The following is a 26,339-nucleotide window of genomic DNA, read 5'->3' as shown; positions in this document are numbered from 1 at the left end:
AGTGCTCCAGGGGTGGGTGTAGTGCTCCAGGGGTGGGTGCAGTGCTCCACGGGGTAGGTGTAGTGCTCCACGGGGTGGGAGCAATGCTCCAGGGGTGGGTGTAGTGCTCCACGGGGTGGGTGCAGTGCTCCACGGGGTAGGTGTAGTGCTCCACGGGGTGGGAGCAATGCTCCACGGGTGGGAGCAGTGCTCCACGGGTGGGTGCAGTGCTCCACGGGTGGGAGTAGTGCTCCAGGGGTGGGTGTAGTGCTCCACGGGTGGGAGCAGTGCTCCACGGGGTGGGTGCAGTGCTCCACGGGTGGGAGCAGTGCTCCACGGTGTCACTCATGTTTGAGTATGAGCAGGAAGTAACTGAGCAGCCACAGCAATAACTGAGTTAGAATAAATCTAATGGCAATGAGGTTGGTTTTGGGGGAATCTTAACAGGAACAAATGACCCCATTTTTCTCCTGAGTGGCCCTGAGTCCAAACCACTATATAAGCCATTTTTAACCTTTGAACCACAAGGTTCCTGATTTGCTTAGCCCAGTGTTTCCCTCTGAGGCCTTCTTTACAGAGGAAGTTTCTTCATTTGTCTTAGCTATGACTCAAGCTGTAATGATTATTTGGTCGTATTTAGTTAAAGCACAAAAGGAGAAAAGAGATTCAAACAGAGAAAGATTCTTTAAAATCCCTGTTGCTCAGTCACCTCGATCCACAGTCTCCAACAAGACAAAAAACATCAGGGAAATAATTAAAGACCTGCCAGAGAACCTATCATATGTGTCTAAAGTAATTTAGCTTTAATGAGATACAAACCTGGTAGGCCAAGGCCAGACATATCTTTTTACTTTATATGCACACATGTCTTAGAGGGATTGCAGTCATAACGTTCCTTAGCAGCACAGCTGGAGAGATAATGTCTCACATACTATGGGGGTAACGCTAGGAGCAGCCAGTCCCTGAAGGATATTATGTTTGAAAAAGTGGAGGGTCAGCAAAGAAAGAAAGGCACTTAATAAGATATATGGGGGATCAGTAACTGTAACAATGGGTTTAAGTAGAGGAGGCACCGTAGGGATGGATGCAGGATGAGGAAAAAGGGTCACTTTGAGTCCAGAGACAACTCATAATATCTAAGGTCAACAGTATTTGGGTCAAAAGAAGATTTATTTGATCTGATGATACTCGAGGTTTTGAAAACAAAATCGGGGGGGGGGGCAGGGAGAAAAGTGCAACAATGCATGACTGAAAATCCTGTCTCTGTAAACTTTCATTAAAATTAATAAAAAACAAAAACAACCAACTAACTGAAAAGACAAAGAATTACACCTTCAACATTATTATTTTAGTAGTTATAGCAGGCACAATCCTACCTAAAACAGTAGTCATCTTGATGTGAAAACCTGTAGGCAAGACTAAACAACAAGATTAGGTGAAAATAAGTGTTAATGAGGCCTTTTGGACAGATGAGGTGTCAACAGGTTCTGGGTTACTGAGTTTACTCAGTAGCTGGTGTGACTATGGCGAGCCAACAAAACCAAAATAAGAAAAACAAGATGGTGAGTCATTTGTAAAGATGTTTGACAAACGAGGGATATAAGGCTCTGTCCTAGCACTGAAGTTTAAAAGTAAAGTAAAATATGTGACGTCTTTTTTTCTCAAGTTAGTGTCATTATTGTAAAAACAGAAGGATAACTAGTAAGTTGTATATGGATTGCCAAAGAGGGCATGGGGGAGGTGGCAAAGGGACTGGGGGTGCAGTGAGGAAATTAAGGAGTCACAGAGTTTGGTGGGCGAAGGAATTAGGAAATGTCCAGTGGGGATCTGAAAAGACTGGCTAATAGTGGACATATATCAATGGTGATTAATTTTATAAGACAATGCAAGGGAAAGATCATATGAAACACAATGTGAATGGGGGGGAAAAAGAAAATTTGTGTTCTTTACAGCAAAACCCTGCACCACACCCCCAAAACAACCAAACAAAACATCCCACACAACATGACTAAAGCGAGTGTAAGAAAGGCAAATATTGAAGGCTTGTTGTTGGATGTGTGTTGAGTGCACAGTCTCATGGTCTCATTCTCTCTTGTCTTTTAAAGTCAAAGCTTCATAGTTTTTCCAGTGAAATTTGGTTACAACAGAGTGTTAAATTATGATAGGCTGTTACACTGCTATGTTAAAATATTCAAAATGCTACCTATATAGCTCAAATGTTTCCTTTACATTTAACAGCTTGATAGAATTGAAGATTATAATTTTCAGATGGAGATGATAAAAGTTGGTAAAATCATTGTCTAACACTATAAGGCACTGGTAGAGGCACAATAATCATAATGTATTAATATGCATATAAAACTATCATAATTGTTGTTGTTGTTACTATGTGCCATCAAGTAGACTATGACTCTTAGCAACACTATGAATAGCAGCTCTGAAACTTGCCCTATCCTGAGCCAACGTCACCAACTCTGACACACCTGATTCCACTCCCACTGTCAATCATCTCATCCAAGGTGTTCCTCTCCTGCGCTGACCACTGCAGCATGATGTCCTTCTCCAAGAATGAGTCCCTCCTGGCAACATGCCCAAAGTATATGAGACAGAGGTTCAAAATTCTTGTTTCCAAGAGGCAACCTGGTTTCATCCTCTCCAGGACAGACCTGTTGGTTCTCTTGGCAACCCATGGGGAGGTTCAATATTCTTCTCCAACACCTCAACTCATAGGTATTCATTCTTTCTGTCATACTTTATCATTATCCAGCTCTCAGATGTATAGCACGCAACTGAAAAGACCATGGACTGCATCAGACCCACCTTTCTCTCCAGACTACCATTGCTCTTTAGCATTCTGAAGAGGTCCCTGAGGGCAGACTTTGCAAGGGTTCCGCATTTGGACGTGCAAAGCTCAGAAGAGGGCTACTATATATATGATGTTTGCATTGTAAACAAAAACACCAGAGAATTCCCCTCTGAAATATATTTTTACTGCCCCTTTTATTAGTAACTTGATAATAGGAATATCTGGAAAAAATGGAGGGTGTTTGGCAAAGTTTTCTATCAAATATTAAATGTTTCTTACTTCTTTTAAGGTAAGTTTTGGCATTAGGCTACATGTGACGATTCCAGTTACTTACTTACCTGTAATTTATAAAACTTTAATTCCTGCTTGGAATTTATTCTTAATAAATTTAAGAGATTTTTATTGTTCAAGTGAATTAGATGGAAGGGTAGAGTACAAATTAGTTTGAGAAGATTTTTTTTTAGCAGATATCTGAAAATTTTGGGATTTTATTTGTGAGCTTAATCAACCATAGAAAAAGTACATGATATATTAAAATAATCCATTGATATTTATGAGTTCCAAAATCGAGTTGAGAACTATCATAATGATTAATACTGCAAAGGTTTCACAACGTAGACAAGGAAATGAAGTGGCCTTTAGAGGTGGCACAAAAGGTGAAGAACTGGCTGTGGAAAGGTTGCTAGTGACTCCTCTGAAGACAGGTCTATATGTCTTCCAAATGGCCCACCATCACATACATATCACATATATATGTGATACACACAGGGCCAGCCCAAGTGGATAACTTACTCCATGGAAATTAACATCATCATCTATCTTATTATCTTCCCACCTTTTAGACCAAATCTTTTTTTTTTAAGTGTCTGATTCCTTTATTATCCTTGGCTTCCTGGGAAATGACCTGGCTATGGGACAAATGTGGTTTCTAAGTTCATGAGGCAGATGCTATAAGAAGGAAGACAGTTGGCAAGGCCTAAGACCCCCACTTGAAACCTCACGTTGGGGACTTGAATGCCTACCACCAGCTGACATTCTGGTGCAGAAAGTCACTTTCAGGTGGGGCTTTGGCAAGGATGGTATGTCCAAGCCTATGAACTGAAGAACAAAAGGTTTCTAACAGAGTCCCCAAATGGTGGTGAGGTGGAGTAGAGTGAGGAAAGTGGGGGGGAGGGTCTGTGGTCTCTGGCTATGTGAGAGGAGGGCTGCTATGTGAGCCCTCTAGTCCACCAGGATCTTATAGTGATCTACACTTGGTAGAGTTCCACTCAGGTTGATACTTCTAAATGTAACTAATGATTACTGAGAGAGTACCATGCCCAACCTACAAAAACTAGCAATGATGAATAAAGATAGCATTTTTAGTTTGTCCCTTGTTTTAAGATCACATTACATAGCAATTTGAACCTTCAAAAAGTTTACATCCTATATATTCAATAAAGAAAAGAGTGGTAAGAAATTTCACTACAATCCTGAAGGACCATGGTTCAAATTCACCAGCTGATCCACGGAAGAAGGATGGGCAATCTCTTCCTGTGCAATTAATTTTTTCTGAAAACCTGCCGGAGGGTCAGCTGTGGATCGCTCCTGGCTCTATGGTATATAAACACCATCTAAAAGATAAGTATTTCATAATAAAGATAATAACATAATATAGAGAGCTTTGGTGGCACAATGAGTTAAATGTTGTACTATTAGAAAAATAAAAGTCAAGTCCACCGAAAGGAGAATGATGAGCAGTCTCCTAACATGAAGGTTTACTGTGTGTTGCCATGTAGTGACTTGCTGGCAGTGGCTTTGGTCTGATTTCTGGTGGACTGTGGTGAAGGCATTCAGAGGCGAACCCCAACAATGGAGGTCTGAACCCACCACTGGCTCCTCAAGAGAAAATTGAGATACTCTGTTTCTATAAGCATTTACAGCCTTGAAAACCCTACGGGTCAGTTTTGCTCTGTCCTTTAAAATATTTATGAATTAGATTCAACTTGATGACCATGGGTTTGGTAGTGATATTGGCATCTTTTCTCCTTGTGCTGTGAAGCAAAGAAAAATACTTATTATGTTGCCTACTGTCTAGTTTGAAGATTTTGTTTGTTTGTTTGTTTAGTTTGGTGGACTGCAGGGATGACAAGTACACACGTTAAGTAGTCACTGCTCGTTCACTCTTCACTCCCACTGCCAGGCAGCATGGAACCAACTGCTGGTCCTGCTATTCTTTCTAAGAGACTAGGTGTACTCCCAGAGAAACACAACCACGTCCGACTCCTCAACCTAGCATCTGAAGCCGCCACGGACACTGGCATTCCTTCAGAAAGGCTGAGGAGAATGAACTTGAGTTGTTAAATTCAGCATTGCTACTCAGGCACTGCACTTCTACTCAGCGAATGTATGAGGATCTGATGCTTTCGATTTTGCCTTTTGTCAGCAGAATACAGAATTACTATTATTTAATAAAGGCAGATGATGTTTTGGATAAAGAACCAATATAATTAATGAAATTCAATGAATCTCTAAACCAGATTAATTTCAGAACATCATGCAACCTACATTTTACATACAGAATGTAATACCTATCCTGTTTCATTATTTCTATATAATGTGAATTGGGTCATGAGAGCCATTTCCATTGAACATTCAAGTAGAAGGAAACATGTTATACTTGGTGACAATGTTTTATTTTTTTCCCCCCTTTTAAAAGCTTCAACATACTTATACAGCAACTTAAAGAACATGGGCAACAACCTTCCCATAAAGCATGTGCTGGATCACTCTCTAATACCTACCTGGTTTTTTGCTGTATGGGATTCCTATTCTCATCAACCTGTACCTAAAGGCTCAGGAAAAATCCAGTGATAATACTAGGGAAAATACAGTGACAATACCATGCCTTTAGCTTTACAGCTTTTGGCTCTCACCAACAGTGGACTATATATCTGATAAACCATAATTGAGATGAGAATACCAGTAGTAATAGAAAACCAGCTAATTCAATCTACACCTTACCATTAGTCATCTCTTGATAAACTGCATATTGGAAGGGAGTGTCTAAAAGGAAGTCACAGGTAATCTAGTGAGCAGATTGAGTCCATGGCCTTGTGTTTAATAGATGAATTTCTCAATTTCCCATGTAACTTACTGCAAGTGTGTTGTGAGGATGCCCATCACCAGAAGAGAGGCCACAGACACATAATTTTGTTTCTGGAAGCAATTCCTGGATTAAACAAAGAGAATCAGAAGTTGGCATTTTGACCTCTCTTCTTAAGGCTTAGGCTAAAACTGTACATTATTATTACTGAAACAAAAGTTGATTTTTTTAAACATTATCTTAGTCTGTAAAAACGATACAAGACTATTCCGTCCTTGTCTCTTACTTTCAGTACTAGTATAGATATTTTAAAAAATAGAAATAATTTCCCAGTCTTGTGAAGTTGAATATTTGAATCTTAATGAGTTTATCTATAACTCAAAATTCATCATCTACCATGATTCTACCTTAGAAACTTCACTTCTAGAGCTAAAATTAAGGCCGATGTTTATAAGTACTCCTATAGATTTAAATAGCATGGAGGTTTTGGAGCACATGATGTTATATATCCTTAAAATTATACCTATGTTATTATAAAAAAAACACCCCTAACCATTCCTAATTTATTAGAATCAATCTTAAGATTCTCTTTAAATGAACTACCTTCATCATGCATCATTACAACACAAGAACTGCCATTAAAATATATCTGAGTCCATAGAGCCAAGCTCCATTATCTGTTTTAAACCTGTTGAATTGTGCTATTTACATTGGAACCTACCCTATCCACTCAAATGTATAGTTTGCATTTTTATCTGCAAAAGCAAAGTGATTATTTATTGATAAATGACATGGAATGTCATTTTTTACCTAAGTAGCATTAGACATTTCAAAGATTTTGTCTGAAGGGCAAAAGGATTACACTGCATTTGAATAGCCCATGTGACAGCACGTCCTTAGACTTCATGTATGATATGAAAGGATGATCCCCATTCCTAAGATACACAAGGGAAATTATAACTCTACCAGAAAAGAAGAAAAGCAAGGAGGGATGTGGTGAGGGTGTCAGGGAGTATTTGTAGTGGTTTGATGCATGTAAATATTACATCTTATAAATAATTCTTTTCAAATACATCTCTGAAGTTCAGGCGCTCTGTTTAAGAAACGGATTGTATATGCTTTGCGTGACTATGCGCCATTTTCCTCAAGATAAGAGCAACATTAGATCAAACAGGAAAAATGGCTTCCAACGTAGCCCCTCGCGTCTCTTCCCTACATCAGTGTGTCACCTGATGTTGGCAGATGAGGACTGGGGGTGGGGAGGACTGCTCAAGTTATATTTTACTGTCAGAATCCAACACACTCGTTTTCGTCTCAATTATTTTGTCAACAGCCTTGTGGTACCCTTACTAACCTTATTTGGCATGGGTGCATAATTAGATACACAGGGGTGTGACTCCAATTGAAGGTGTTGGCATTGTAGCACTCTGTGAAAATATTAACTATGAGGTTAACTCCAATTTTCTCTTCTTTAATTAAATGCACATGGTACTAATGAGGTAACCTACTGTTCCTTGATAGCACTAATTAGCTAAGAGGAGAGTACACTCTCACACTGCAATTTAAACCTAAAAATAAGGTTGAAATATGCTAATTGCAGGCAATTTAAAACAGTACAAGTTGAAGAACTAGTCATAATAAGAGAAACTGACTGCTTTACAGCTAGGCAGCTGTAACTTTGGTTAAAATCAAAACAAGCCACACAATTTTTGGACTGTTATTTAACAAGGTCACAAGCACCCTAAAAGAAATGAAACACTACTCCATACACCATAACAATGAAACAGACTAACAGAAAAGCCACAGATAGCCAGCTATGTAAAACCATAAAGAGGTGAGGATGACAGTGATTCAAAACTTGCCATGACACTATTTACATTTAATCCTTAAAATTAAGCTCAATAAAATAAGTGACATTATCTTGAACTCATTCAAGCATACGCAAATAAAATAATAACCTATGTGTCTCCAACATTACCAAAACTTGCTGAGATGCTGAAGAGTGGCCGTCTTAGTCAAAGTCAGAAGACAGAACATAGAGAAAAGCAGGTCTCAGTTCTCATAATTCAGTTTTAATAGGGGAAAGGAACATGCGAAACAAAACAAAACAAAACACAACCCAAAACTCAATACCCTGGACAAGCAGACTCAAATCATTGCTGTCCAATTGGAACTGACTCACAGCAGACTCTCCAGTAGTTTTTCAGAGGCTGTAAATCACATGGGAGGAGACTTTCCATCCTTCTGCTATGGAGACACTGGTGGATGTGCACCACCAGCGAGGTACAGGCTTTTGGTCAGCAGCACAACTCCTTATGGACTTGACCATGAGAATTACACATACAAATAGAAATCAAAAGAAACAGGTGCTACCTGAACTACCATTGAGTCCAATGCATCAGAATTGGTTCCTACTCACAGTGACCCAACAGGATAGAACAGAACTGCTGACAAGGTTCCTGGGCTGTCACATCACCATAATAGAGTTAATTTCCACTCACAGTAACCACATGATAGAGTGGCACTGTCCCTTAGCGTTTCCAGGGCTGTCAAACTTTAAAGAGGCGGAGAGCTCCACCTTTCTACGCTGGGTAATTCTCTGCTCCCTTTAAGATTTACAAGCTTGGAAAGCTGATGGAGGGCCACCTATCTGAGTCCGAACCTATCTGACGGCAGTTTTTGGGTCATTAATCTCATTCAACAGCAATGAGAGACACAGAGAATGTATCTCCTAAGACAAAGACTGCCTGATTTAGAACGCATCTATTTGAAATGCTAAAAAGGTTTCTTTGAGTGGACAATAAAAAGGAAAAGTTAAGAGGCAAAATTTGTGGAGATAAAACCAAATCGAGCCCACTCCCATGAAGAGTCTTTCAACTCCAAGAGGGCCACGAGGGCAAAACAGAACTGCTCCGTGGGATTTCAGAGGCTTAAGTAAGCTCTTTCCAGAAACAGATATCTCATTGTTCTCACTTGTACTGAATCTCTGACTGTGAGGTGAAGAAGACAGACACTTCAACCACTGCACCACGAGAGCTCACTGTGAAGAAAGAAAGTCAAGTTAATCTTAAGTTTATGCAAGAATGACAACTTAGAAGAAAGGTAAACGCTCTAAAGGACAAGGACTTCAAAATAACTCCCAATTAAAAACTGCTGGAGTTAAAGGTACATGAGAATCAACTGTGCGCTCCCATTAGCCTTCACTGTGTCGTGCTCAACGGGTTAGTTGAAGAGACTGTGCTTTATAAACCCCACTCCCTTCTTCATGTGGCTGCACTAGAGGTTTCAACAGCAGCAAGAGACAGAATGTTGGCAACACACACTCCTAAACCTCCAACCGACCATGCTTCACCAGACCCATGAAGTCACAGGTCTGTAAAAGAGAACTGAGGGGAATGAGATCAGACAGTCATTTAGAAATGCGTCTCCCGAAGGCAACCTGCCATGTCCCCGCAAATCACAGGGAAACACAATGCGAATGGATATTTTAAGTGTGTGCATCTGTTTCAAATAAGCACCAAAGAACCTTTTAACCGTGAAAAGATGAGGACCGTGTACTTACTGGTATGGGTTTGCACTATTAACTTCAGAAAGAACCCATTCTTCAGTTAAATAGAGATCATGATAATTTTCTGGGAAAATTGTAAAGGGTGAGTCATTCAGAGCTGTGAGAAGAACATTAGGTCTAGAGATGGGATTCAGGGATTCAGAGGCTGGCTTGGCCACTTACTGATAATGTGACCTTGAACAGGCTATCTTAGGGGTCTTTATCTAGAAAGGGATGCGTCAACAAAAAACATTCATGTAAGATTTTTAAAGTAAGTAGGACAATACTAACATTTCATGCACTTCATAATCACAAACTATCACTATTGCTTTGTAATTGTTCCTACATGCCATCAAGTTGCCTGCGACTCATAGCAACCATATGTACCATAGCTCTGAACCCCACTCTCTCCTAAGCCAGCCTCACTCTCTCTGCCACACCTCCCCACATTGCCCCAGTTACTGCGTCAGTTCATCTCATCTGGGGTCTTCCTCTCTCACACTATCCCTCCACACTTCCAAGCATGATGACAGCATTCAATTTTGGGCCAATGTCGTGAGTAGTCTAAAAGAGCCGTAATGAATGATACAATAGCCCTGATCACATTGGAAGTTTGGTGCTGGATTGCTAGCAGAGAGGTTGAAGGTTTCAATCCACCAGCTGATTCTCAGGAGAGATGAAGCAGTCTTCTGTGAAAGTAACAGATACAGAGTCCTGATCGCAGGACTGAGTCCGAATCAACTCAAGAACAGTGGGGGTTAGTTGGTTTGTTTTATGGCTGGTACAAAATTTATATAGTTGCTTAATGAAAGGTTGACAGCTCAAGTCTACTCAGAGGGTCTGAAAGACAAAGAGCTGGCCATGATCTCCTATAAAGATTACAACCTGGAAAACCCCTCCACACAGTTGTATTCTGTCATATAATGTCACTGTGAGTAAAAATTATTAAATTCATTGTCACCGAACACAAACCCAAATATGTAAGCTCCGAGATCCCTGGGAAGCACACTTGGTTTATGCTTGACTAGTAACCTAAAGGGTAGGGATTTGAGTCCTCACAACCACCATACAGAAGAAAACCACTGCAATCTACTTTTCTAAAGACGACAGCCAGGAACTCTGTGGAGCATATTCACCATGGAATACATGTAGTTTCCATGAGTCAGACCAGAAGAAGAACATGGTTTTAGGAAGAAGAAATCTCCATTAACAACCAGCACCATACACATGGTACAATTATTTGAAGATGACATAATGCACTGAGTGAAGAAAACAAACATTCCTCACATCTGGACCAATACGAAACATCATGAGAAACAACAACTGAAGGGGTAGCAGATTTCATTTTACTTGAATCTACCATTAAGGCCCATGGCCACATTAGTCAAGATAGGAAATGACATGCTGCAGTGGGCAAATCTGATGACTTAGTTATTTGGAATGCCAACGAGCAATGATGCCACTGTTAGGACCAGCTGTGGAGTTCTGAAGTACTTCTTCTGCATGAATAAGTTGGAGCGTGAATGAGGAAGCCTGGAAATGTCTTTTGAATTGTGGTGTCGGTGAAGACTATGGAATATTCCATCGACTACCAGAAGAATGACTAGACCTGTTTTGGAAGAAGTTTAGCCAGCATGCTTCTTGGAAGTGGGGATGTTCCTTTCACAGACACGTTTTATTTAAAGGGTGTCCATCTATGAAGAAATACAGCATGGTTAATAAAGAAGAAAGTCAGCAAGAAAGAGAAATAGCTTCAGTGAGATGGACTGAAATAATGGCTTCAAAGTTCAAGTGCAAGTGCAAGGTACAAGGCTTGAGGGCAGCAGTGACTGAGGATGACGCAGGACGGGTCAGGGTCACACAAAGAGCAGTCAGGATAGAATTTTTTCCCCCTATAGAAACATTTTTTTCTTCTCTTTAGACACCTGGTCTAGGAAGATCAAGAGGTTAATATATTACACAGTATTCATAGCAGCATTATTCATCAACACAAGAATATGTGGGTGGGGACAAAAATGCAACAATGAATGAAAGGAAATGTAAAATCTCTGTAAATGTTCATTAAAATTAATAATAATTTAAAAAATGTAAATAAAAAAAAACCCAACCAACCCAGACATTAAAAAAAAAGAATATGAAAATAGCCACATGTCCAGCCACAATCAAATGGCTCGAGAAATTATGGTACATTCACACAATGGGATACTATGTGGCACACAGAAGCAATTATTTTGAAAATTACCACCTAACTTGGGAGGATCTGGAGAGCATTATGCTAAATGAATTCAATCCCATAACTACAAGTACTATATAAGACCATTGCTGTAGAAACAGAAAGGTAACTAGTAAAATGTGTATAGGATCCAGGGGGGTGAGGAATGTAGGAGAATAGGGTGGATATGCACAGGGCAGTGATGTTAGGGTCACACAATTTGATGGGTGGTGGGAGGGGTGAGTAAGGAAATGGGAAAGATCCTGTGTGAAAAGCAATGTATACGAACTTTGTAAGTAAACCAGTATTAAAAAAAAAAAAGTAAAAAAGAAGCTAATATGTAATGTTGGCATTATGTGGTATTACATGACTGTTAGGAATATATTTTAGAGGTAGGTTAAATATATATTTTATTTTTCTAAGATATATTTTCATAAAAAGTATTTTACTTGCGAGTCTTATTGCTCATATTTGTAGTACATATTGATGTCTACTAATAAATGAAAACATTTAAATTAAAATTTATTTCTTCAAGTTGACCAAAATGGATGCCAAGATTGTTCTTTGTCATGGTGAAGTACTGAGTGTCAGACAATGTTCAGTGTATAAGAATGGAATAGTCATCAATGTAAAGGCATGGCAATGAATTAAAAAATGTCTCAGCTAGCCAGAAATATGGACACTTAATGCAGTGAAAATAGTACAAAAAGAAAACTGAAGACAACATCAAAACATAAAGACATAAAGGCTTTTCTCTAATTGGAAAAACTAGGTTTATTGGCTTGGTTGAGTCACTTTTGGCCACTCATCTTACTTGATACAAATTGTTCTTTGGGACAGTGTTGTCAACAGTTTGTACCAGGAAGAAAAGTGTTAGCTTTGCAAAGTCAATTACTTCATCCTTCTACAGGACATTTCGGAAAATTAAACTGAAGACTTCCTAAGCTTTTGCTTAGCAGGTAGAGAAAAGAGAATTGATGCATGGAAAACTCTTCGGAAGTATTTCATAAGTGGAATCAGTCAACAATAAGTAGTCCTCCTGGACTTCAGAGGACTGCTCCAATATGAGCATATACTGGAAGAAGCAATTGGCCCTACTCACTTCTGCTGCAGAGCCCGACTCCTGATCTCTGCAGAGATCATAGCGCAGCCATTGAAGAATTACCATCCCACAGAGGAAGAAAATGAAGCCCAGAAAGATAAAAAGAATTGAAAAAGGACAGTCATCATTGTTGCTGTTGTTTTTTTGTTTGTTTGCTTCTAAATGCCATTATCCATCATTGATAATATCTGGGTAATAAGCTCCATTTCTAACCAAAAGATTGGAGGTTCAAATTCAACAAGTGACATCCTGAGAGGAAGACATGGCACTCTATTTCTGCAAATATAATAGCCAGAAAAAACTCTATGGCTATCGGCTCTACCCTGAAACAAATGAGGGTGTATGACATGGAAACAAGTAAATCACGTTTATTATCATTCTTTTTTTCATGTGAAAATTGTATAGCCAGGCAGTATTTCTTGTGATTCAGATTCAAAGATCTAGGATAAGACCCAGAGATGTAAATTTTTAACATGCAACTGGAAAATGACCATGATTTAGAAAAGCTGTGACCACACTTGGAAAAAAGTCACCCTCCATAAATGAAAATGATCCCAGCTTCTAGAAGTTAGTGGGAAAAGAGCATGTGATCTAGAATTCAACAAGGTAAGTCCCACTGGCAGGGCTCCTGACTTTTTACACCCTGAAATATTTTGTCAATCTGGAACTGTCTTTATTAGCTATCTCAGAAAAATTTTAATTGCACCAAATGAAATACAAAGAATTAGAAAGGAAGTCAGTTATACTGAAATATAGTTTTAAAAATATTTAAGATGCCACATTTGTGAAATATTAATAGCTTTATTTCTTCCCTAATGCATTAAGTAATAAGATAAAATGGCAGATCTAATAACTTCTGTAATTTTGAAGTAATAATGAACATAAATAATATTTTCAAATGTTTTTGCCAGTTGTTAAGTGATAAGAAAACATCTGGAATTTCTACAGATGATAATATTGCAAGTACTGTTAAGCTACTGCCATTTCACAATGTAAGAAAAGTTAATGAGAACAAGAGTATATTTTTTCTTCAGTCAAGTTCACTGACTAGTGATAAGGAATTGCACGGTCAATGTAAATGCCCATGCTTTGAAGAAAGATGGGCAGTCTCTTCCTGTACAATTCACTGTCTCTGAAGACCCACAAGGGGGTCAGACATGGGTCAGATCTGACTCGATGGTATACAACAACAACAGTAGAGGAAAAGAAATTATTGTTATAAGAATTTGACTGTATTCAAAGGAGTCAATTTCTAGCTGACTGCTCCAAAAAAAGTAGGAATTTATTGCTTGAAAAATAAGATGAATGAGAGAATTCTCAGATTTAGAATTGTGCCCTGAATGTGTGTTAATTTAGGTATGGCAGGACTGTGGTACACGGAAGCAGACAGTGAGGTACAGACAAGAAAGACCGGATGTGTGAACAGTTATGCACACCAACAAAATGATTTTGTAACATATCTTAAGGTAAATTATTACTTTTTTTTCAAGGAAGTAATGAATCCTACTTCGAACAACAACACACAAAATGCCACAGAGAAAAACATAGAGATGTGGTTTAGAGAGGAATTGAAAACGACTGATGGCTCTTAGCCCAAGATACCAGACCATTAATTACATCCTGGACCACAAGTAATAGCAGTGAAATGAGAAAACGATACTCAGTTTCAAGTGAGACTAAGATTTGAAAACCGCCTGAGTGAACAAGTAAGAGGCTAGAAGGGCTTGGAACACTACGACAGATGGGGATACCACTGACCAGGATAAGAAGACACACCAAAGTGTATAAAGTATGGAAAGGAATTAATTTCACTTGCAAACACTGACTTAGAGGTGACTGTAGGACATGCAGATAAATGTTTCCAGCAGAACTTTAAGTTTAGAGGCTTTAATTGAGGAAAGAAGACTACAGAGATCTAAAATTCACTAAAATAACTCATTGCCATTGATTTGGAACCCACAATTAGTTAACCCTCAGGTGGGTGTATAGAGAACGTAAACTGCAGAGAAGGAGACTGCACATCATTCTCCTGCAGAGAGACTAGTGGAGCCAAACTGCTACAGTGGACCTGTCCTTTGGGTTAACAGCACAACTTCCCACCCACTAACCTAGCAGATCTCCTTAGAGACCAGAGAATCACCACTGTCTGAGGCAGAGACTTCATCAGAATTAAGCAATATCTTATAGGAAGCAGACAATTCATGTGAGCAGTGGTCATCAACTTGAAATATGGTGTTTGAATACATACAGATGTTGGGTCTCATCTCAAACTTTTGAGGCAATTAGACTGAAAGGGACATAGGCATTCCCCCCCTGCCAAGAAAACATCCAAGTGATGTATCAGAGAGCTGGACAATGACTAAAATGACAGAAGAAGAAATGATGTCTTTGAATTGTGGTGCTGGAGAAGAGTATGCAACATACCATGGACTGTTAAAAGAATTAGACAGGTCTGTCCTGAAGAGGATGAAATCAGGCTGCTCCTTGGAGGCAAGCACTTTGAAGCTCTGTCTTGCATACTGTGGGCATGTTGCCAGGACAGATGAGTCATTGGAGAGGGACGTCAATCTTGGAAAGGTAGAGGGACAGCACAGGAAAGGAAGACTCCAGATGAGATGGACTGATGCAGTAGATGGGGCAATGTGGGTAGATGTGTCAGAGATGTTGAGATTGGCTCAGGATAGGGAAGGGTTCAGAGCTATTGTGCAGAGTTGCTATGAGTCATAGTCAACTAGATGGCACATAACGACAACATCCAAGTAATGATACTATGCATACAGAATTTACTCTGCTGAAAAGTCATATACAGAGGATGAGGAAAAGTGATCAAAAGAGGAAAGATGAATGGTCAGCAATGATTTTGTAAATTATTACCTCACTTGGGAAGGACTGGAGAGTATTATGCTGAATAAATGAACTCAGTCCCACTAGGATAAATGTTGTATAAAACCATTATTGTAGAATGAGTATAAGGATCAAAGAGGAGTGGGAGAGGGTGGAAGCAGAGAGATGGGGAGGTACACGGGGAGGGGGAAATGAATCATGGGGTTGTACAGTTGGGGCAGGGTGAGGGAAAATGAAAAAAATTTGGACTTAAAAACAATGTATTTGAATTCTGTAAATAAACTACTAAAAAAATTAAAGAGTATTGACAAGATGCAGGTGGAGATGGATAAAATATATACATCTAAGGTCATCAGTGATATTCAACAGAACAACTTCAGAAAGGTAGTGATCATAAATCAAATTATAATGTGCTGCAGAAGTAATGGAAATGCAAGTGTAAGCAAGTCTTTACAAAAGTTTGTGAAGGCAATGGGAGGGTTAGAAAAAAGTTTGATAAAAAAGTCTGGTCAATGTAAGATTATTTTTTGCATTGTCTGTATTCATTTTGTTTATAAAGATGCAAAGATTCACAGAAATATGGGAGATGCTGAAGACACAGGAGTGAAAGTGTACAGCACATTCTGAGTAGCTTCTTGAAGAGGTTGCAGGGGAAGGTAATAGGTACTATTGTCGGTAGGTGGTGTCAAGCCACTTCAAGCTCAGAGTGGCCCTGGACACAAAGAAGAAAACGCTGTCAGATTTTACAGCATTCTCACAATTGCTGATATGTAAGTTCACTGGCATAGGCACTGGGTCAATGCATCTCTTCCCACTGATCATCTACTTTTCAAAATATCATGTCCTTCTTCAAGCACTGATCTTCCTGCTACAACATCCTGATGACATGCAGACAAGATGAAGGATCACCAGCCTTGTTTTCAAGGATCATTTTGGCTGTATTTCTTTCAAAGTAAATCTGCTTGTTCTTCTAGAAGTCTATTGCACAGTCAATATTCTTTGTTACATAATGAAAATAAAAAAAATTCTTCTTCCTCTTTCTCATTCACTAGGTGCCATGACAAAGAGAATTGAAGAAGGAAGAGAGAGGGAGAGAGGGAAATGTGCAACAATGGATGATTACAATCAAACCTTTCTAGAAACTTTTGTTAAGATCACAACTTAAAAAAAAAAAAAGAGTAAATGGCATTCTGCACTAAGAAGAGAAACTGACTTTGGAAAGGCAACATTACCATGTGCCTGAAGGAGATACTTGTTGTTGTTGTTGTTATGTGCCATCGAGTCGCCTGCGACTCATATGGAAATACAAAGGAAGAGGAACAGTTGTAAGCAGACACGGGTGATTGGGACATGAAATGTGAGAACCATGAGTGTAGGAAAATTAGATATTGTTAAGGAAGAAATAGAATGCATAAATATTGACATACTAGGCATTGGTGAGATGAGATGGACTGGCATGGAGCATTTTGAGTCGGATAACTATATGATATATTACTCTGGAGATGAAAAGGTAAGGAAAAATGGAGTTGCTGTCATAGTTAAAAAATTCATTGCTAGATCCATCTTGAAGTACAATATTGTCAGTGACAGGATAATATCTATACGCATACAAGGAAGTCCAGTGAATACCACTATCATTCAAATATATGCACCAACAACCAGAGCCAAGGAAGAGGAGATAGAAGATTTTTACCAGCTTTTACAATCGGAGATTGATTGAACATGCAATCAAGATGCATTGATAATAATGGGTGACTGGAATGCAAAAGTCGGGAACAAAGAAAAAGATTCAGTAGTTGGAAAAGATGGACTCGGTGACAGATATGGAGCGGGAGAGAGAATGATCGAATTTTGCACAATCAATGACTTATTCATAGCAAATACATTTTTAAGAGACATAAACGCAGTTTATATACCTGGATTTGACCTGATGGTATGCATAGGAATCAGAACAATTACATCTGTGGAAAGAACCACTGGAGAAGCTCAATATCAGCTGTGAAAACTAGGCCAGGAGCTGATTGTGGAACAGACCACCAATTACTCATATGCAAATTCAAGCTGAAGATGAGGAAAATTAAACCACGTCCATGGCAACCAAAATATGACTTCAAGTCTATCCCACCTGAATTTCAGAACCAGCTCAGGAACAGGTTTGAGGTTTTGAACACTAATGAGCTAAGGCCAGATAAGTTGTGGGAGGATATCAAGAGTATCATCCAGGAAGAGTGCAAATGGTCATTACAAAGACAGAAGAGGAAGAAAAGACCAAAATGGATGTCAGGAGATACTCTGAAAATTGCACTGGAGTGCAGAGAAGCCAAAGCACAAGGAAGAAGGAGATACTTAGAAGTGGTAAAGGTTGGTGGTGCAAATGCTGCAAGCAGCAGGGAAAAGGCCTGGTCTCCTATGATTACACCCTAGGAAGCCATACAGGGCCGTTCTGCTCTGTCACACCAGGCATTAGAATGAATTCTAAAGTATGCAACAATGTCTACACCACCACCACACATTTGTTTTAGGAGTAGAGATGAGAGAAGCAGAGGGATGACATCATGATTAGAAGCTTCTAAATTTGTTTCTCTCCAATAGGAGGTGAGGGCTCAGATTCATAGACATGAATCAGGACTGACTTGCAGCTGACCCTCCAGTGGTCTTTCCACGCTGTAAATTGCATGGGAAGATTGACATGCTTTTCTCCACTGGAGTCACTGATGGATTCAAACTGCCAGAGAAGTGCTCCCAGTTTTGGGTTAGACGCATAATGTCACCAGAGGTGAAAACAACGCGGATAAGAGTTTTAAAGGTACAGCAAAGCTGAGAACTAGTAGGGAGAGGGAAAGTAAGAGTCTTAGGGAACAGCTTGGAAAAAAGACACCAGGCTGAAAAAAGCAGAGGATCAGAGAAAGAGAGGAAGATCCTTAACAGGATGGAACGACAGTGACTTAAGGTGGGCTTGCGTATGTTAATAGATGGTGAGGATGATGAGGGTAGGTAAGATTCAGATTTGTTGTTTATAGGGTTGCTATGAGTCATAGTCGACTCAATGATGCCTAACAACAAACTAAAGTTAAGCTCAAGTTGAAGGGTCAAATCTGCCCAATATTGTGATTTCCTGTAGGAATAATCAGGCATTTGCTTGGGAAAAGGAGTATGGAATACCTGAATTGAGAGAATAAAAAACCAAATGCAGAAACAGAGAGAGAGAGGATGATACAGAACAGTGAGAGTGTCTCTCACATGATCATCAATCATGGGATTCATCTCGGTCAGCGACAACAGCAGGCTGGTAGAGGTAGGAGTGCCAGGCTTGAAGGGAAAAAGGGGAAACAGTATTTACGATTAGATTCCTCAGGTCCAGTAATACAAAGGCCCAAGGTTAGAGAGTATTATGGAGGAAAGTATTATAAAAGTTATTAGAATGTTATCAGGGAGTGACTGGTTAAAACTACACTGAAATATTTATTACCTCTATCCTCAACCTCATTGCCACTGAATCAGAGCCAACTCATAGCTGAACCCTCATTAGTTTTCTGAGGCTGCAAACAGCAGGGAAGAAGAACGCCCACGTTTCTCCCACTAGAAATTGTGGACTAAAACTGCATCTCTGGGTTAACACTGCACTTTCTCATTGACTACACCATCGGAGCTCCATATTATACACACACACACACACACACATCTACAGAGACATACACATCCCACATGTATTTATATAACTACGTGCATGATATATTATATATAGAATTTGTATTATTTATATATCTATATCTCTCTTCTCGTCAGGATGGATGATGAAGAGATTGAGAGTGTTCAGAGCTTCAGTTTGCTTGGCTCCACAGTCAACACTCTTGGTACCAGCAGTCAGGAAATCAAAAAGCGTATCACGATAGGAAAGTCTGCCGTTAGGGACCTCTCAAACGTACTCAGGAGCAACAGTGTCTCTCTGGAGACTAAGGTGCGCCTGATACAGGTCATGGTATTTGCAATCGCTTGTTATGCATCAGAGAGTTGGACAATGACTAGGGAGGACAGAAGGAGAGTGGATGCTTTTGAGCTGTGGTGCTGGAGAAGGGTATTTAATGTACCCTGGACTGCCAGGAAAACAAACAGATCCATCTTGGAGAGGATTAAACCAAGCTGCTCCTTGGAGGCAAGGATACTGGGGCTTCGTCTGACATACTTTGGACATGTTGCCAGGAGGGACGGGTCCTTGGAGAGGGACATCATGCTCGGGAGGGTGGAGGGACGGCGCAGGAGGGGAAGACCCTCTATGAGATGGATTGATTCGGTGACTAGGGTAATCGGAATGGGTGTGTCAGAGGCAGTGCGGTTGGCGCAGGATAGAGCAGGGTTTAGAGCTGTTGTGCATAGGGTCGCTATGAGTCGGAAACAGCTCGATGGCACATAACAACAACAACAACAACATATCTCTAGACACACATATGTTGTTGTTATGTACTATCAAGTCACTTGTGACTCAAAGCTTATGTACAATAGCTCTGAATCCTGAAACCAGTCTCACTGATTCTGACACGCCTAATCGCAAAATCCTAGTTGCAATGTCAATCCATCTCATCCGGGAACTTCCTCTCCTCTGCTCTTCCTCTACCCTTACGAGCAAGATATCCTTTCCCAAAGACTAGTCCCTCCTAGCCACATGCCCAAAGTATCTGAGATGGAGCTTCAAAATCATTGCCTCCAAGGGGAAACTTAATTTCACCCTCTCCAAGACAGACCTATTTGTTCTCCTCGCTGCCTATGGGATGTCCAATACTCACATATTTCTTTTATTAGGTAAAAGATACAACAAACTGATACCAAAGACCAACAGATAGGTAACGAGACTCAACATAAGAATTCAAATTTATGTAATTAATATTATTACTTTACCTAAATAAATAGTAAAATGTAAAATGCAATGAACAACCGATAAATAGAAAGCAAACCTCGGTAAAATACATTTGATGTTTGTATAATCTTTGGAAACTTTTACTACATATAAAATGAGATAGTATAAATTGGAGAAATTTCATGTATAGTTGGTTACTTGGTACTATTTCCCTACAGTTCACGATTTTGCATGTCTATGTTGCTGATAGGAGTTGGAGTCTTCAATAAGGGAACTTTTGTCATGATCAGGCTACACTCTCGTAATAAATCAACTCAAAGTCACCCTGCTAACTATTGCCTTTGTCTACTGAAGGCCTATTTTCTTTTCCCTTAATAGCATCAGTGTTTTTCTTTTGGATTTCACTGGCAAGACACCTCTAATCATTATGCAAAAAGTGATTAAAGTGTATGTATGTATGTCTGTGTGTGTGTATGAGACACAACTGGAAGCTCATTCTATCAGTTTCTCTACTGTTTCTTGTCCTTCCTGAGACCAAGTTTTTGTTTTATTTTCCCTATATCCTTTAACAAGATTCCTTTATTTTTACTGTTGAAAATATGTTATTTTTTGTGATATAAAACAAAATTAAAGACTAGGAATACAATTTAAATGTATTTTAATCAATTATTGCTGGGTCAAAAGTAGTATTAAGCTTTGCTAGCTTTCAAAATATGTTATGGAACTTATAAGTGCAACAGTCACAATTCTCTCTGCTAGAATTTGAGCTTTAGAAATATACTTTTCCCTCCTCATCCTTAAAATGTCAACTTTATTCAGACTTGGCATGCTAAAAAAAGAGATATGTAAAAATCAGAAATTAAATCATGAATATCAATGTTGTTTAAGAGCATAATAATAACTGAATTAATATACTGGAGCCCAATTTAAGACTATATATGAATTCATTTCCCTTGTTCAATAGATTAAAAATTAAGAATAAGAAATGATCTCTTTTTTAAAAAGAAAACTTGGATGAACCTTAACAGTTAAAATTTGCTGCTGTTGTTGTTAGATGCCATCAAGTTGACTATAACGGCCGGGGACCCTACGAACAACAGATCTAAACCTTGCCCTATAAGTTCCTGTTTAGTGGTAGACATTGTCCTTCAATTTGGATACCTTAGGTATTTGGAACATTTGATATTTTAAAGCATTTATTGATAATCAATCAAACCATTCATATTCATAAAGTTAGATTCAATCTCCATTTCTTGGTTACATGGAAGACTGAAGGATTAACAAAAATGAGTAGATAGTACTGTGTCAAAGTAAGATTCTAAATTTATGACTTTTTTTTTCCACCCTGTTTTTAGTCAATCCCCTTCTTATTCACCTCAGAAAGCTGCCATCATAACTGGCACTAATTGGCACAGTTGTTAGAAGTCTCAACAGAGGTGCCAGGAATAGAAAAAGATATAGACACCTCTCACCCACAGGGCTAGCCTTGTCTCCACAGCAAAGAAGGAGATCAAGGATGGGGCAGATGCCCTGACTGCTGTCTGTGAGGAAGAAAAGCTCTGTCTTTGTTCAATGACCACCCCAGACAACAAAACTCTCCAGGGAGGTTAATCAAGTCTGTTTCACGTGTCTATAGCCACTGAGAAACAAAATATGCTCACAGTGTTGTTACAAGTGATGTTATATTTTAAGAGGGAGAGAGGCAGCAGTCAACAGATACTTCTGGCATGAGATACTCCTGCAAAATACAAGTGTTTTACCTTTTATTGTATTCTGCTTACTTGCTGCAGGATTGTTTGCTTTTATTTATAAGAGTATTTCTTCCTCTTGTGAAAAAAAATTAAGTAGCCTAGATTTCTCAAGAGCATCTGGAGAGCAGCAGACAATATTAAAAATATGTAATTGTTTAGTGTCTAGAGTGAACAGATTATTACTTATAGATATTATCTTGTAGGTATACTGGAGCAAAGTAAGCTCAAAGAAATCCCCTCAAACTGAAGAATCCAAGGCAATTCTTAATTTCTTGCTCTTCTTTTATATTTTGTAATACCAAAAATCTTAGATTTCGTTTGTCATCTTGAAGAGTTACATATATTTGAGGATCATAAGGTGGCCAATGATTGATTCTGGCGTATTAACTATTTACCAAGGATTTAATATGCAGCTACTTTATGTCATTTAGAGAGCTGTCAGGAGCAGCGGTGGCTTAGTGTAGTAAAGAGTTGCACTGCTAACTCCAAGGCAGGTGGTTCAAAGCCACAAGCCCCTCCATGAGATAATCACCACTGAAGCCATTTACTACCTCTTGAAAACCCACTGGATGGTCAGCTATCAGTCGGTTCCAAATTGACGTACACAACAGTGCTGGAGTCCATGGAGAGTTGCACTGTTAACGCATAGGGCGTATTTCTCAGGCAATTCAAAACAACATCCACTCTGAGGGGTAAAGAAAGGCAATCTCCTCCTGTGCTTCTTACAGCCTCAGAAACCAGCTGGAGGGTCAGCCAAGAGTTGGTCTGAATACCTAGCAATGAGCGAGTTAATGTCATTTGCAAGAAAGACTCTGAATCCAATTTTGACATATGACTGTACCTTCTCTTTATCGTCTCGTTTTCTCCTTCAGCCTTACACTTGGACAAACTAATAAGTAAGCTTATCTTTTTTTATAAATTTTTTTTAATTTTTATTTTATTATTTTTGTGTGAGTGTACCATCAAATCAGATCTGACTGGTACAGGAGAAGATTGTCCCTCTTTCCCCGGCAGAGCATCTGGTGGATTCGAACCACGAGCCTCTGGGATTGTAGTTGCAGCTATTTACCACTAGGCCACCAGAGCTCCCCTGTAAGCTTATCTCTTAAAAGACACAAAAGTCTTCTTCTGTTCTGACTTTCTACCCAGTTATAAAGGTCTAACTCCCTCCCTCTGACTTGTCAACCTAGCTGGTCCTGTTGGCGCTACCCATATATCCCTGGAACTATCTTTTTAATAAACTTTCTCTCAAATTATTTAGAAGTTGTTGAGTACCACCAAGTCAGAACTGACCCATAGCTGACCCTCCTGTGGGTTCTCAGAGGCAGCCAACCACACAGGAAGAGCCTGCCCATTCGTCTCCCATGGAGCAGCTGGTGGATTCAAGCTGTGTACCTTTGGATTGCAGCTTCTTACCATGAGGCTATCACCAGAGCTATTTTGGTGTATGGAGTATCATAAATTTTGAGAACAGAATAGATTTTGGGTAAGAAACTACTCCACTGCTGTGAAGTTACCAGAAGAATGTTTATCTGTGTTTCACTGACTATGTAAAGCATCTGACTCCATTTATCACAACAAATGGTGGTTAACCTTGAGAAGAATAAGTATCCCAGAACACTTGATTGTGCTCATGAGAAACTACTTGGACCAAGAAGCAGTAGTCAGAGCAGAGCAGAGAAATACTGCATGGTTCAAAATAAAGGGAGTGCATCAGGGATCCTGTTTCCATACTTTTTCAATCTGTATGTAGAACTGATTATTGTAGAGGCTGGACTTTACGAGGAGGAACATGGCATCAGGATTGGAGGAAGACTCACCAACAACCTGTGTTATGCAAATGACACAACCTTTCTTGTTGAAACTGAGCAGGAAATGAAGTGTTTGCTGCAGAAGGTCAAAGACTCTAGTCTTTAATATGGACTGAAGCTCAACATCAGGAAGACAATGACTAAGAATGACAGAAGAACTGATGCCTTCCTTTGAATTGTGGTGCTGGAGAAGAGTATTGCACATACCATGGATTGCCAAGAAAACAGACATATCTTTCCTGGAGAGGGAGAAACCAGGCTGCTCACTGGAGGCAAGGCTTTTGAAGCTTTATCTCACATACTTTGGGCTCATGGCCAGGATGGACCAGTCCTTTGAGAAGGGTGGAGGGTCAGCACAGGAGAGGAAAACCTTGGATAGAATGTATTGACATAGTAACTGTGGTAATGGGAGTAGGTGTGTTGGAGACAGTGAGACTGGCTCAGGATAAGGCAAAGCTCAGAGCTGTTGTACATAGGATCACTATGAGTCACAGGTGACTTGATGACACACTACAACAACATATTAAGAATAAGAATCTCGTATAGACGTGTTAGTCTGCAAACTGAACGGTTCATGGGTGGAGCCCACCAGAAACTGCACAGAATAAAGAAATAATTTCTCATAAGGATCTATAGATCGATGGAGAGAGGCTGCGAGTCTGAAGTGACCACGGGGCAGTGGGTTTGGTTTGGGTGGGTATGATAGGAATAAAGATATCAAGGAGACTTAGTGAAGGACAGGAAGACCCCCAAGGAAATGGAATGACACGGTGGCTTCAGCAATGGGCTCTAGGTCATCAGGGTTGATAAAGATGACACAAGACAGGGCAGGGCTGTTCACAAGGTCGCTATGAGTCATTCTTGACTTGAGTGGATCTAAAAAAAATACAAACCCCAAAACACCCACGCAACAAAAAATAACCCAAAGAATTTACAGCCAAATAGAGACGACAAACAAGTGATAGGCATCATAGTAAGCTCTATGATAAATGTTTATGCACAGGAAACTCTCAGGAGTAGTATTACAGAGTAGACTGAAAGGGTGATCAGACGAGGTGTTACCAGCCATGAGGTGTACAATGTGGACAGTGTGATGTGGATGTGGGAAGCATTCCTGAGCCACGGGATCCTTGGTATGAAGGTTTGAAGATGTATGACCCTTGGTCTGTTAACACAGTCATAGCGAGTCTGGTAAGTCCGTGAAAGAGGAAAGATGGCCACAGAGGTGAGGACACAAGCAAAGGTGAGAAGCTAGAGCCCAAGAGTATGGGATAAAGCAAAGTGTTCTTTATGAGTTTCAATGTGCATATCTGCCCTTTCTCTTTGTGAATTAAATAAGAGGCCAAATGCCTAATCCTGAAGAAGTAACCACAATCAGCACAAAACGTCCCAAGCTAATCTTCTCAGTCTCTACAATGACAAGCAAAAACTTTTTTGTTTCAAGGAATTCGCCATTCCTCTTCCATTCAATCAGTTGCTTTCCTGCGAACTTTTCACTTGTTTTATTTCTTCATTTTCTTCCCCAAATTCCTTAAGTGCATTAGTAGATTATTTTTAAGTCAGCTTAGTATCAAAATTCCGCTTTCAAAATTCTGCTTGCAAGAAGAGACAATTCCTTTACTTCCTTGAATTACCACAGAGGTAGAAGAGGAAACAAACTTACACTTAGTGTTACCAAGTAAAAGGCAAAAAGATATGAACTTGGCATCACAGAGTATATTTTAATTTTCAAGAAAGTTTTATGATAAACTAAATCAACAAGAAAATTCAGAAAACAGATCTCAGTTCAGCTGGATAATAAAGCACGAAAGGAAGCAAAATGGATATTTTAAAATTTGGGATTCTGGAAAGTAAAAGGAAAGCTTCATACTAGATTTAAACTGGATATTTCCCCGTTCTTTGCTATTTCGGGCATTCAGAATATAATTTCACAGATGATATATTTTTCTTAATGTGATTTCCAGACTATATCAAATGGAAAATGCCTGGTTAGGATTAAGAGACATAGTACAGATGTTAAACTACATTTGCATGCAATTATTTCTAAAACAAATGCCAGGGTACAGCATCTATTGAAATGGCTTTCAGGATGGCTGGCATAACATATTAAACCAGCTTCCAATCTCTGAGGAAGTCTGTATTCTAAAGATTTCCAATCAAGACACTGAGCACAGAATAAACCTTAGATGGTTCACCTTGACTCATTGCCCAAAAACGTACAGGCACAACATTTGAGCTGAAGAATTTAGGAAGAGTATTAATATTTTTAAAGCAAGCATTTCTTTTGCTCAATATATAGAAATGCCATCTTCTAGTTTATTTTAAGTGATAAAAAAGAAAAGAAGTGAAA

The 26,339-nt window shown here is 39.4% G+C and overlaps 1 protein-coding gene across 5 annotated transcripts in view; it reads right to left on the bottom strand.

The window, feature by feature from the left end:
* Window positions 1-26,339, bottom strand: part of FOXP2 (forkhead box P2) — a 347,008-nt gene that overhangs the window by 157,612 nt on the left and 163,057 nt on the right. Inside the window, exon 3 of one of the 5 annotated variants that reach the window (XM_006882653.1) lies at window positions 5,922-5,996. The exons of the other annotated variants lie outside the window; for them this stretch is intronic. Within the exon in view, the coding sequence (XP_006882715.1) occupies window positions 5,922-5,996 (75 nt within the window). The remainder of the gene's footprint in view (window positions 1-5,921; window positions 5,997-26,339) is intronic. 5 annotated transcript variants of the gene reach the window in all.

This window comes from Elephantulus edwardii, unplaced genomic scaffold (genome assembly GCF_000299155.1).
Source record: "Elephantulus edwardii isolate Elephantulus edwardi_28Jun2011 unplaced genomic scaffold, EleEdw1.0 scaffold00022, whole genome shotgun sequence".
Taxonomy (NCBI): Eukaryota; Metazoa; Chordata; class Mammalia; order Macroscelidea; family Macroscelididae; genus Elephantulus; species Elephantulus edwardii.
This window is presented reverse-complemented; position numbering and strand designations above follow the sequence as displayed.